Source organism: Lagopus muta, chromosome Z (assembly GCF_023343835.1).
Source record: "Lagopus muta isolate bLagMut1 chromosome Z, bLagMut1 primary, whole genome shotgun sequence".
In the NCBI taxonomy this organism is placed as follows: domain Eukaryota; kingdom Metazoa; phylum Chordata; class Aves; order Galliformes; family Phasianidae; genus Lagopus; species Lagopus muta.
The window spans coordinates 22,179,157-22,191,343 of NC_064472.1; the positions used below are offsets into that span (position 1 = coordinate 22,179,157).

Sequence of the window (12,187 nt, forward strand, 5' to 3'; positions counted from 1 at the left end):
TTTAGGTACCAGCTTTCCTGTTCAGCTTTTGTTACCCAGAGGAATTCTTAGTTCACATGTCCCTGGAGAACATAATAGAGTTAGGAACTCTGCACCATAGACAGATCAGGACAACCTGGTAAACTTGCTAGATCAGCCAAAATCCAAGCGTTTCACTGAGAAATAGTCTGTATTAATAATTCCATAAATGATAAGCTTTGAGGAAAAAAAATGGCTTTTAGCTGGGTCTGGTAGGATTATCAGCATTTCTGTGTATAAGATGGAAACATTTGGAATCCATATCAGCCTGAACTAGAACCTTACTGTTCCAACTGTGAAGCTTTAGGTAGTACATAAAAGATATGATGTGCAGTTTAACCCCCTGGTGGTCTAAGATCCTCATGATTTTTAGAAAAGTAATACACACAGACCACATAATTCTTGCATCTCAGCAGTCACAGTACTTAATGCTGTTTATTGGTACTTAGCTGTTTAAGATCACATAGACAATGAATACCACACATTCCTTTTTCAGATTGTGCTCCGAATTATACTCAGCATTAATACTCTAAATGCTTAGAAACAGCCTATAGTTATTTGGCAAGAACTACAGAATGATTCCAGAAAAGTGTCACTTCTCAGATTTTAGTTTGGTACTTAATTTTATACTTACTGAGGTTTAAAAAGGACTTTCTAATATTTGTTTCTAGAAATAGCTCAGCTAGCTAACTGTGACAATGGGACAGCAGAATCTCTGGAAATGGATGAATCAGTAACTGTAAGTTTTCTTTTTACGATGCTGCTTATGCTGAATGTGAATGAAGAAGTAAATGTCTGTCTTCTGTTTTTCTTCTGGCATGGGTAAATTAGTAGAATGGATTCTTAAAAGTTACAGGGTTTAGCACCATGCCACTCAGCAGATAGAAGACTCATGAAAAGTACTAGAGCAAAACTTTCTGTTTTCCTTGGCACTGTGGTATTTGGCTTCCATGAGGCTACAGTAATCGAAACAAGAAGACTGTTTTACCATAGTTTCCACCAGTGACTGTTTTATTTCCGTTTAATGTAATCATTTTCCTTCTCTAAGTATTTACATGCTTCTTTAAAAACAAAGCATTTTACAACTATTTCAAGTTGGTCTGCTTACAGTGGCAGCTAATGACCAAATTAACAGAGTCTAAACATATCCAGTCAAGACATGAGAAGGTAATAAGCATGTTGCCAAAAAACCTGTTTCAGGAAGCTGTCTTGTAGTCTGGAATATTCTGCATTATTCTTTTGAATCTATGTATGAAAATATTTGGCTACAATCATGTGTATCTTACAGTAAGATTTTGTCAAATGCTTGCAGAGGTTAGCAAAAGAAAAATGAGTTGCTGGAGATGATTGGTCTGAATTTTGTGGTGGGTTTAAGTTCTGTTTATTTAAATTATAATTTTAAAAAGTTCTTATATCTTGCACATCGATCAACAGTAAATGCAATTCTATTATTGTTAATTTTTAGTGCATGCAGACAGAACAAGTCAGTGCAATTCTGCAAGGATGCATAGATACTTTGCTGGCATCTGTAACAATTAGTAGAGTTAAAATACAGGCGTGGGGTATCTGCTAAGGTAGTATCAACATACTGCATTAAGGACATTATCTCCTCTGAAATGTCTTATCTTGAGAAGGTTCCTGGTGTTTTCATAAAATACAGACCTGGGCATTATTTACTGGAACCATACTGACAAATTGGATAAAAATCAGATAAATAAAATGCTGAAGGAGTGTTCTAATTTAGATGGGGAATATGTATCTGTAAGACTGGCTTAGCAATAGGTATGAAATTGTAATTCTGAAGGTATTTATATTGCGCAAATGCAAACTTCTCAAAGTTGAACAAATGAAGTAAAAGGAAGAATGATGGATTGTAATATGGGAATGTAACTGCGACTGTGGTGAAACTATATGAGGAATGAAAAATAGAGGGTGAATATCTAGAAATATTTTACCAATGTGGAGTAAACATAAGATAAAAACAACCCATGGAAAGTGTAAAGAGGCATAACTTAAAATAGAACACAGAACAATTTAAAATAGTGCCATGTACACAGTTAGGAAGAATCCTGTATTTGCAAGCAAGTAGCCTAAGCAGTTTAATAAATTCTCTTCCTTCTCCTGTGTAGTTTCTTCTGTTACCATACTCACTTCTTAACACTGGACTGTTTCTTTAGTAAGCATTTCACTGAAAGTCTTCCAAGCAGATCTACACCCAACCTTTAATATTACTGAGTTGTCTTGATAGGGATCCCAGAACTTTTTGGAAATTTGGGAAGCACTTTGTATTTTGTAGGTTTGGAATAAGAAATGTAGGAATCTGCACTAGTGCAGGCACATGTGCCCCACACCTCTCATTCCTAATTTACACTTGGTTGTTAAGATTCATTAAGATTACAGCTCAAAAGAAAGTTGTACTACATTTCAAGATAACTTTGTTTTGAAGATGTTCTTGCATAAAAATTGGTGAAAGTGACATTATCATGATAGAGTTCTTGCATTTTTGTCTTCCCTTTTTTTTCTCTTCATGTGTCTTTCCACGGTCCATCCTAAATTATATCACAGTCCTAGCATTAGTCAGAAATGTACAAAACTTTGATGTTAGAAGAATTCATCTGTTTCAGTTACTCCCAGGCTGATTCTGCCTGCATACTGTTGGAATCACTTTTACTCAAAAATGAAGGCAATGTCCAGCGAGTACTTAGTGCAATTCCCAGAAGTTTAGACCCCAGATAGGAGTTTCCAGTATTTCCCTTTACCAGAAGCCATCATACCTATCTGCTTTCACCCTGACATGGAGATGAGGGGACAGATGGCTCCAGTGTTACGGATACCTTTCAGATGGAGAGGCAGCTCTGTTTCAGGAACTCCTGTGTCCTTCACTTCAGCCAAAATGTGGTCAACTGGCTAGGTCTTTCAGCTGGTTTGTTGGGATGTGACAGACTCGTAGTACTTGGAGTTATGTGTTGTTGTTTTTTTTTTCCTACTTTGAAGAAAAAAAATACTGTACTGACTGTATTCTTTCTCCTTTTTTACTTTGAAGAGCTCTAATACCTCACTACAGCTCCGGAGAAAACCTCGAGAAAGTGATTTTGAAACAATCAAACTGATTAGTAATGGAGCTTATGGGTGAGTAATTCACGTTACTGTAACAGCTTTTTCAGAGTTCTGCATAACTTCCCAGCATTTCTTACTGTGGGGATGATTATGGGGGGGATTTTTGCACTGATGTATTCTTAATCCTGCTTTCCTACTTTGTTGTTAATGCTTGAGTGCTAATTAGACCTAAAAATATTGGAGAAGTGGAAAAAAAATTTCCTTAAGAAGGTCTGAATTGTTTTGGTTTGTTTGTTTGTTTGTTTGTTTGTTTTATCCCCTTCTCTGTGGACTCTCTTCGATCCCAGATGGCTTTTAAGGAGTTACTGTTACTTGGTTGGATTTTCTGGGTACTTGTAAAAATAGAGAACTTACTGCACAGTGGTATATAAGTTGTTGTAGATAGCTCTGAAAAGCCAAGAGAGAATTAACATGAGAGAATTCCGTAGCTGTAGTCTTAAGTATTAAGTCTGCCAACAGATAGAACTACTGGTTCCTTTCATGTTCAGGTGCCTTCATTAGATCTTTGCTTGGTTATATTTCTCAGCGCTAAATTGTATAAAGACAGGAACTGCTGATCAGGAGTAGGAGACTTGGTACTGGTTCAAAAAAGACAGGTTTCTGTCTGTCACCAAATGAGGCAGTGTTGCAGAACAGCATTGAGGGAAAGGGCTGTGCTGATCCCTGGCACAGGTCACGTTACGCTGGCTCTATCCTATGCTACCTCTGTTTGAGGTAGGAAACAGCAGCTACCTGATAGGACTCTGGAAGAGAAAACCCACTGGTGATCTGCCCACTGGAATTTTGCATGCTGTTTTAATGGCCTTGGGATTATGGGTGCAGCAATGACTCTCAGGTCATGTTATTTAAAGATATCCCTGAGCTCTGATGAGACAGTTAATGTTTACTACTTCTGATCATGACAGCATATGGAGAGACTGTTTGCTTGTGACCAGACCTACTTATGTAGTTCAGCAAAAAGCCTACAAAAGATAGGGTAATTTGAATTAAAATTATATAAATATCCAAATATAACTTCTCATAGTTCAGCCTCCTCACAATTCATTTTCTCAGAATTTCTCTGTAGTCAAACTCATTAGTCTATGCCAGTTACTTCAGATTACCCCTAAATTTTAACAACCTTTCTTCTTGCACTTAGCAGTAGTTTCTGCTCCCATCCCTGGCTGTATCCGTTCTTCTTTTCCCCCCTTCATCTCTATCCAAATTCCTCTTTGTCTTACTGAAGTAGAAGAACAAGAATTGTGTGGGGTATGTTCATGTCAGAGAAATGGGTGTCTGAGTCAGTGGACCCGTGCAATTTCCCAGTAGTTTTAGGTTTGTATGCAGTGAGGAAAGGAGGGAGTGGTGGCACACAGGCATGCTGCAACTGGCAGTGTGTGATTGACTGCCTGAAGTCAGTTGTACAGTAGTCCTCTTGCTCCATACCCTCACAGCCATGAAGTCTCAAAGGGCTACTAAGAAATACAGACTGGAGACAGGTAAAGATTTGTAAGGTGGAAAAGAAAGGATGAAAAAAGCCCAAGCTTTCTGTGGCTCTTACAACGAGGGCACGTACAGTACATTTTCTCATGTTTGTGGCAGGGAAAATCAGTACTGTACTATGTGAGGCACCTTCTTAATGAGCATCACAGGTAAAGTTGTCACAGCAAGTATAATTTTTGTTGAGATCTGGGTAAATTGTTGAGAAAAGGGAAAGCTGAGTGAGGGTGCATATGCATTCTATAGGAACTGTTATTGCCTTTATAAAACATTAGAACAGAAGCATGCTAGAGGTAATGCAACAGTAATGGAAACTGAAGTGGAAAGTGAAAATCCCATCAACTTTAGTGAAGTGCTGTTATTTCCATGCTTAAGCAAACAACATCAAAGTTGATTTTGTTGGTCTGGATTTTTTGTTTAAATTATTCTTACAAGAAAAATAAAGAAGATGGAAACAAGAAGGACTATGAAGGTAAAACTGAAAAATAGTCTAGAATGAAAGAAACACATTCAGTGAACTGCTTGAGTGCAGATTTTGAAAGTATATACTCAACATTTTATAAAGTGAGATTAGCACTTGATCCCATAATGATGCTGGGAGTAGGCTTGAACTCTTTCAAGAATTTCTGTACACCAGATAAAGAGGGACAGTACTGTTAGCAGACTTTTAGTGAGTATCATGTTTATGTTGATGTCATACAGCTAGAGATTAATTTACTCATAAGTTATGGTCAAATTTAAAGAGGAACATACAACTATTGCCCGTATACTTTTAAACTCTACAAAATGGAGCATAATTAAGCAGCAGTATCTGTTCCATCTGTAAATACGAAGCAGTAAATTGCCCAATGGGCATTTATTGCAATGTATTACAAGTATAAGCAGCCAAAATAAAAGTTAGTGTTGTTATGCTACAAGACTTTTTTCCCACTTCCACATTTTTCTAGGCCATTAACTTTTTGAAATAACTTGAATGTGCGTGAATTCTGTCTGAACTTCATTGATTTATTCTCCAAAATACATCAGTAGGCATCTTTTGCGCTCTGAATTACTTAGTATTCTACTGTAATACTTTACTTGTTTCAAGGAGGTAGTAGAAGGTTATGTTCAGAACCAATTTATGAAAAAAAAAAAAGCAATGTACATTCTGATGTCCTTTATTTTACTGTTGTGTTTTTGCCTTCATTAGTGGAATAGAAAACTTTGCTTGACAGGATAATTTTTGGTCTTGGCATACTGTAGCAGAGATTTGTCAGATGTGCTAAACTTGATGAGTTTAAATATCAAGTATTGGTTGGGTAAACTAATTTGTAATGCAATTAAACGACTGTGTAGTAGATTAGGTGTATCAGGCTGGGAATACACAAGAAGTTAAACAAGCTGTGAATCAGTAAACAAGTAGGACACTGGCCAAGTCACTAATGGTTTCAAAGCTGTCTGTCAGACTGCTTTCCAGCCAGGCAAAAATTATCAGATTTCCCAATTTTTCAAACTTTTGCTGCAATTACAGCAACTTTTTTTTTTTTCCCGTATTTCAACTACTGAGAGTTAAGAAGTAGTGATGGTATCAAATTTTGTCCTTCCTGAACGTGCGGCATACTATAAATATGTGAAGGACTCTATTTCTCAAGTGTTTTTTTTTTTTGCAAATACTGAACAGTTCTTAGGGAGTTTATTCACAGAAAATCTAGCACTAGTTTTATCAGTGTGTGCCTGTGTTTACTGGCTTCCATAAAGGTGGAAGTTGTTACAGTTAGATGTAGACAGGCAATTTTACTGGCTGAAGTATGTAACACATTGAAGTGAGTAGATCTCTCATACAAAAAGAAGGATCACAGCCATTCTGTTCTTTTCCCATGCTACATGGCAGACTAGGGTGTATCCCAAACACATAGTTCACACTACAGTGGATGCTTGTCTTAGGCATGCTGTAGGCAGCGTTTCCTCCTTGCCCCCAAATAAATCTGATTTGGTGATGGATATCATCTAGGTGGGAGGTGGTGCAGAGCTGTTTTTGGTTCTGGTGGTTCTGATTTAACTATCTGTAAACTCTGACATAATGCTATAACATGCATCCTGGCCTCACAAATGGCTGCCTTGGACTGGAGATGATTCAGGCAGTACAGAATTCAGCAATCCCTTCTCAGAAAATTGCTTTTTAAGATGTAGCATAATTCTTGGTCAGCAGCTTTAAATTTTAAATAATAAATGCAGCAAGTACAACACCTGTGTTTCCACAAGGAGTTTAGGGTCCTTTGACAAATTCAGGAATCAAGTTAAAAGCAAGTTACCTTTAAACACAGCAACATCAGCTGAAAGTACTGAATGTAGACTAAATTTTAAAACATCTTGGAAAGTTACTGAAGATCTGTAAACTAGGGAACGTAGAAACAGGAGGGAGACTAACTTCTCAAATGGGCAGGTAATGGAAAGACCAAGGTTTAGTCTAAAAAAAGGTTTAGATTAGGTACTATGGGGAAATTCTTTACTCAGAGAGTAGTGAGGCACTGGCACAGACTGCCCCATCCCTGGAGGTGCTCAAGGTCAGGCTGTACGTGGCTCTGGGCAGCCTGAGCTGATAAGTGGCAGCCCTGCCTGTGGCAAGAACTTGGAATTAAGATGAGATTTAAGATTTCTTCCAACCCAAGACATACTATGTTCTCTGACAGATCTGAAGACTGTTAGATTTTAGTTATAACCAAGAATCATTGTTGTAAGCTTTGAAAGGTAGATTGCATAACAATTAAGTTGTAGCAGGTTTGTTTGTTTGTTTTTGTCATATCAACACGTGCATAGCATTTATATTTATGCCTAGGTGTTTTAGATATACTTTTTCAAAGTAAATGGAAATTCTATACTAGAAGTAGAGGAAGGTAGTGTTTGGACAGTCACAGAGTTTGTTAATTTCTTTCATTTCTCTTGTGAAATAAATTTTGCGTGATACATTTAGATACATTATCAGTAAAAAAAAACAGATCATTTGTGTACCTGCTGAGATCCATGCAGTGAAATCAGCAGGTGTTCTGGAAATCCCATGGTGACTTTATGAAACTAGTAGGGCAAGGCAGGAAAGCAAATTCTTGGTTTGAAAGCATAGGAGGTTGCAACACTGCCTCTGTGGTTGTGGCTTTGCAGGCAAGGATGGCATTTGACTGTTGTTTAGTGGATGGATGGAGCAATTTGATGTTATGGATGAGTTGCTTTTGTATTAACGGAGTTCTCAGACAGTTGTCTTTTCACTGGAAATCATGAACTGGATGTTATTGCTCAATGCCAAGAAAGTGAGAGTGAGAAATTGTGTTCTCTTAAAAGCGGAAGTGAAACAAAGATAAAAGTCTGTCTAATGCTTCTGGAATAGCATCTGACAAGTAAGGAATAGAGCAACAGAGTGAAATGAGCCTGTCGTGAGAAAAGAAAGGCTGAGTTCAGTGCAGGAATGAGGATAATGTAGCAGGAGAGAGCTTCAGGGAAAGCAGAGGGAATCAGACCATCCCATTCTGCTTCATGGCTTAAAAGAGAATACCTCAAAACTTATAAATCAGGTTCAAAATAAACAAAGCTAGAACACCAGAACTCGTTATGGTTGTTCTCAACTTTTTATCTGGAATTTCATTGTCTTCATTGTCTTGGCAGCTCTGCGCTTTACCCTGAGCTTTCCGTTATTTTGATTAAGTTGAAATCCCAGGGAGGTGAAGCTTTTTTTTTTTTTTTTTCTTTTTTTTTCACTTTGGTTTGTTGTTGTTTTTGTTTGTTTTTAATGTCCAAGTAACTTCTACATTTTTTCTCTTCGTTTAACTGCTTGTCCCTGGGACAGTTTCATATTCCATTTATTAGTGACATCTCAGCAAATTCTTTCAAAGCATAAGAGTCTCAGTAAGTTCAGGTTGCGGTTCCAATGATCTGCCTTGCTGGTCGTACTAGTAAGCAAGGGAAATGCATAGTTGTGAAATGAGACTCTCCTGAAGGAAGATAGGTAATCTTTGGCTGGAATCCTTTGCTTCCATTTAGAGCATAGTTTTGTTCGTAATGCTGTTAGCTCACGTTACTGTGTTACACGGATGTGCAGAATGATGTGCACTCTTGTATACTGAAGATCATTTAAAATCACCTTAATCAGTACAAATGGCACATGAATGTACAAGCATAAGACAGAGAACTATGTTGCTTTTTTTTGTGTGTGTGTGTGTGAATCTAGTATCTTGTAAATCAGTGAAATATTTTTTTTCCAAGCGTTTGTGACTAAAACAATTCTGGTGGAAATTTAGATTATTGTCTCCCTGCAACTACAAGGATAGAGAATCTAATTTAGAGAACTGTGGGAATTGTAATCATCATATCTGGATCTTCACTGCATTGAATAGTTTAAACTGACTGGTTCTTCATCTTTAAATATGGTAGTGGCTGCTCTACTGATGCATATGATGGAAAGTATACTTAAGGCACCTGAAGAACTCACTTTTTTACAAGCCAAAAATTCATGAAGGAACTGAAATAGGAAAAGAATACACAGTATTATAGGAGATTAAGAAACTTATGACAAATGAGCAACAGATAGCACCTAAAGAAAGATGAAAAAGAGAATGCAAAGGAAACAGCTGTGCAGGAGGTGTGAAGAAAGAAATGAGTGTGCTGGGAGTGGAAGGAAGAGGTGTGTGAAGACAGCAGGAAAGCATACAGGAGTTGAATAACTTGATCTTTATTTGAGTTTGGGATGGGCAACAGAAAGCAAGACTTAGTAGGAGGCAGGCACTAAGGGTGAGGTTTGTCTTGGATTTTGTCCAAGGTGTTTTTCCCCTAGTTTCATGATGAGGTAATGTTTTCTACCTGCCCCGTGCTCAGACTGTAGCAAGGGATTAAAGAAAACTTTCAGAATCTGTAAGAGAAACTCTCATGTCTAGAAAAAACCACTCCACAAAGCAAAATAGAAGTTGTTGCTTTTTTCTGTGACTTTGGTAGCAGTCTGAAGATTTAGTTGTAAAAATAATAAGGCAGAAATTGCTTTTTGTATTTGTATGCTTGTATGCTGATAATTGCATGTTGTGGGGACAAGTAAATCAGTTTAAAAACTTCATTACTGGGTTCCATTCTTTACTTCTTTTTTTTTTTTTTTTTTGGTCATTTCTCTTTCCAAATAAACAATGGTATTTATTAAAAAACAAAACATGTATTTATAAACTGGAGATGCTATGTGCGTTGAATACTGTGAGGTTGATATCAAACAAAGCAGTTGTTTTCAGGGTTTGTCTTGAGAGACTTTGAGAAATGCAGTGGTTCTGTCCTGTGTGTTTTATGATAAGATTATGTATTTTTCCGAGCCTTGAAAGTAGTCCATCTGAGGTTTTCTTTCACTTTGCTGCCCTGATCACCTTGATCTTTCTAATCAAGCTTATGTGAAACTTTGTAAATTTTGGCTGTTGAGATGCATCTTATTCCCACATTACCAGGTAGTATATGTGGTTTTTTAATTTGTATTACCTACTGGTGACCTACCCATGATATTTATCAGTGCTGATGTCAGGGTACTGTACTGAACAAGTACAGATGATACATTTTGCATCTACCAATTGGGGAGAGCCACATCACTGAGCAAACCTCTGAGCAACCTTCTTGAGAAACCTATGACGTGTTTTAAAATCCCCCTGAACAGAGTCTGCAGTCAGATAATTATGACTCACACTTACAGAATAAACATTTGTCAAAATGGTTTATAATATTCTGTCATGGCTGGTTTTCATCTATAATCCTTTGCTGATGGAAACTTCCAAAATCTGAGCTTAATATCTGTTGTGGGTGGACTGTTTGTTTTGTTTGTTATCAATTTGTATGCTAATTTGTGTTGACTGAAGTCATCCTGATGAAACATTGAAACGTAACAAGGTCTCAATCCATTGTTATCTGAAAGGTTCATCAGCTACATTAGATTAGAAGCAAGTCTTTTATGAAATGCATATGCAATATTTTGGATATATTTACTTGTCAAAAATGTATTTTAAAATAGCTTTTAAATTTAGTGCTTTTTCTTTTTCCATCTCATTTGGACTTCTTCAGTGCGGTTTATTTGGTGAGACATAAAGAAACCAGACAAAGATTTGCCATGAAGAAGATAAATAAGCAGAATCTCATCCTTCGAAACCAGATCCAACAGGCCTTCGTCGAGCGTGATATCCTGACGTTTGCAGAAAACCCCTTTGTTGTCAGCATGTATTGTTCTTTTGAAACAAGACGTCATTTATGTATGGTCATGGAATACGTAGAAGGTAAAGTAGTCATTTTTAGAGGAAAGGAGTATTTTTTTAATAATACCAGGAAAGACATAAAACCTTGATGGTGCTTGCATTAAAAGGACCTTCTTTATTTGCTGTGTGTTCTGGCTATACAGATTTGGGATCAAAACTCAAGAGTAAGGTGGCTTTTCTCGCACTCATTATTCTCCTAGCAGTCAAGATGAGTTGCTGTGACTGTGTGGACTTCTTTTAAGTAGCAGCACAAACTTATTGGTTTCCTGCTGAACTCTACCATCACTCTCTCCCAGCTTCATGGTTTTTTCAGTACAGTAGGTATTGTGATTGCCTGTTAAATTGGATCATCTGATTGGAAAAGAAACATTTATGACTACAATTTATGTTCCCTTCTGCAGCAAATACATCTAAAAATTTATACCACCATCTTCAACATTCATCCTGTTTTCACAGGTGGAGACTGTGCTACTTTGATGAAAAATATGGGCCCCTTACCTGTGGACATGGCAAGGATGTATTTTGCAGAGACTGTTCTGGCCTTGGAATACCTTCATAATTACGGAATTGTACACAGGGATTTGAAGCCAGATAAGTATGTATATAGAATATAACAGAAAGAGGACTTAAATTGATCAGTGTGAAAAGTTGATCCTGGTTGTTTTTTGTTTGTTTGTTTGTTTCCCATTATCTAGACATACAGAATCTCTATCTATAAGTAATATTACCGCAAGTAATTATAGTGAAAAGTATGGATGTTGTATCTCCACTTATCACAGAATCAAAAAATATCCCAAGTTGAAAGGAACCCATAAAGATCCAACTCCCATTAAGTCCAACTTCTGACTCCACACAGCACCATGCAAAAATCAGACATGTAAACTGTGTAAACTGTACACAGACGTTTTGAACTCCAGCAGCGTGGGGCTGTGACACTGCCTTCTGGTGCACACCCTGTCCCCAGCGCCCAGCTGCCCTCCCCTGGCCCAGCTCCATGCCGTTCCCTCAGGCCCTGTTGCTGTCACACAGAGCAGAGCTCAGCGCTGCCCTCCGCTCCTGTGAGGAGCTGCAGCCGCCATCAGGCCTCCCCTCAGCTCCTCTGCTCTGTGCTGAGAACACCAAGGGGCCTCAGCCACACCTCATACATCTTGCTTTCTAGAATCTTTGCCAATCTTTGCCGCCTTTGCGGTGCTACTTGGAATGCTAACAGCTTTGTGTCCTTTGTACATGGTGTGTCCAAATGGCGCTCAGTGCTGGAGGTGAGGCTGCAGGGACAGCTCCTCCCCTCGCCCGCTGGCAGTGCAGGGCCTGCTGCACCCCAGGTTTTGGTTGGCCCT

General features: G+C 38.0%; 1 protein-coding gene across 4 annotated transcripts in view; it reads left to right on the forward strand.

Moving 5' to 3' along the window:
• MAST4 (microtubule associated serine/threonine kinase family member 4) overlaps window positions 1-12,187 on the forward strand; it is a 284,616-nt gene that overhangs the window by 247,070 nt on the left and 25,359 nt on the right. For all 4 annotated transcript variants that reach the window (XM_048930615.1, XM_048930616.1, XM_048930617.1 and 1 more), the window contains 4 exons: window positions 690-757; window positions 3,062-3,147; window positions 10,663-10,871; window positions 11,307-11,445. In XM_048930615.1, coding sequence (XP_048786572.1) covers window positions 690-757; window positions 3,062-3,147; window positions 10,663-10,871; window positions 11,307-11,445 — 502 coding nt within the window. The remainder of the gene's footprint in view (window positions 1-689; window positions 758-3,061; window positions 3,148-10,662; window positions 10,872-11,306; window positions 11,446-12,187) is intronic.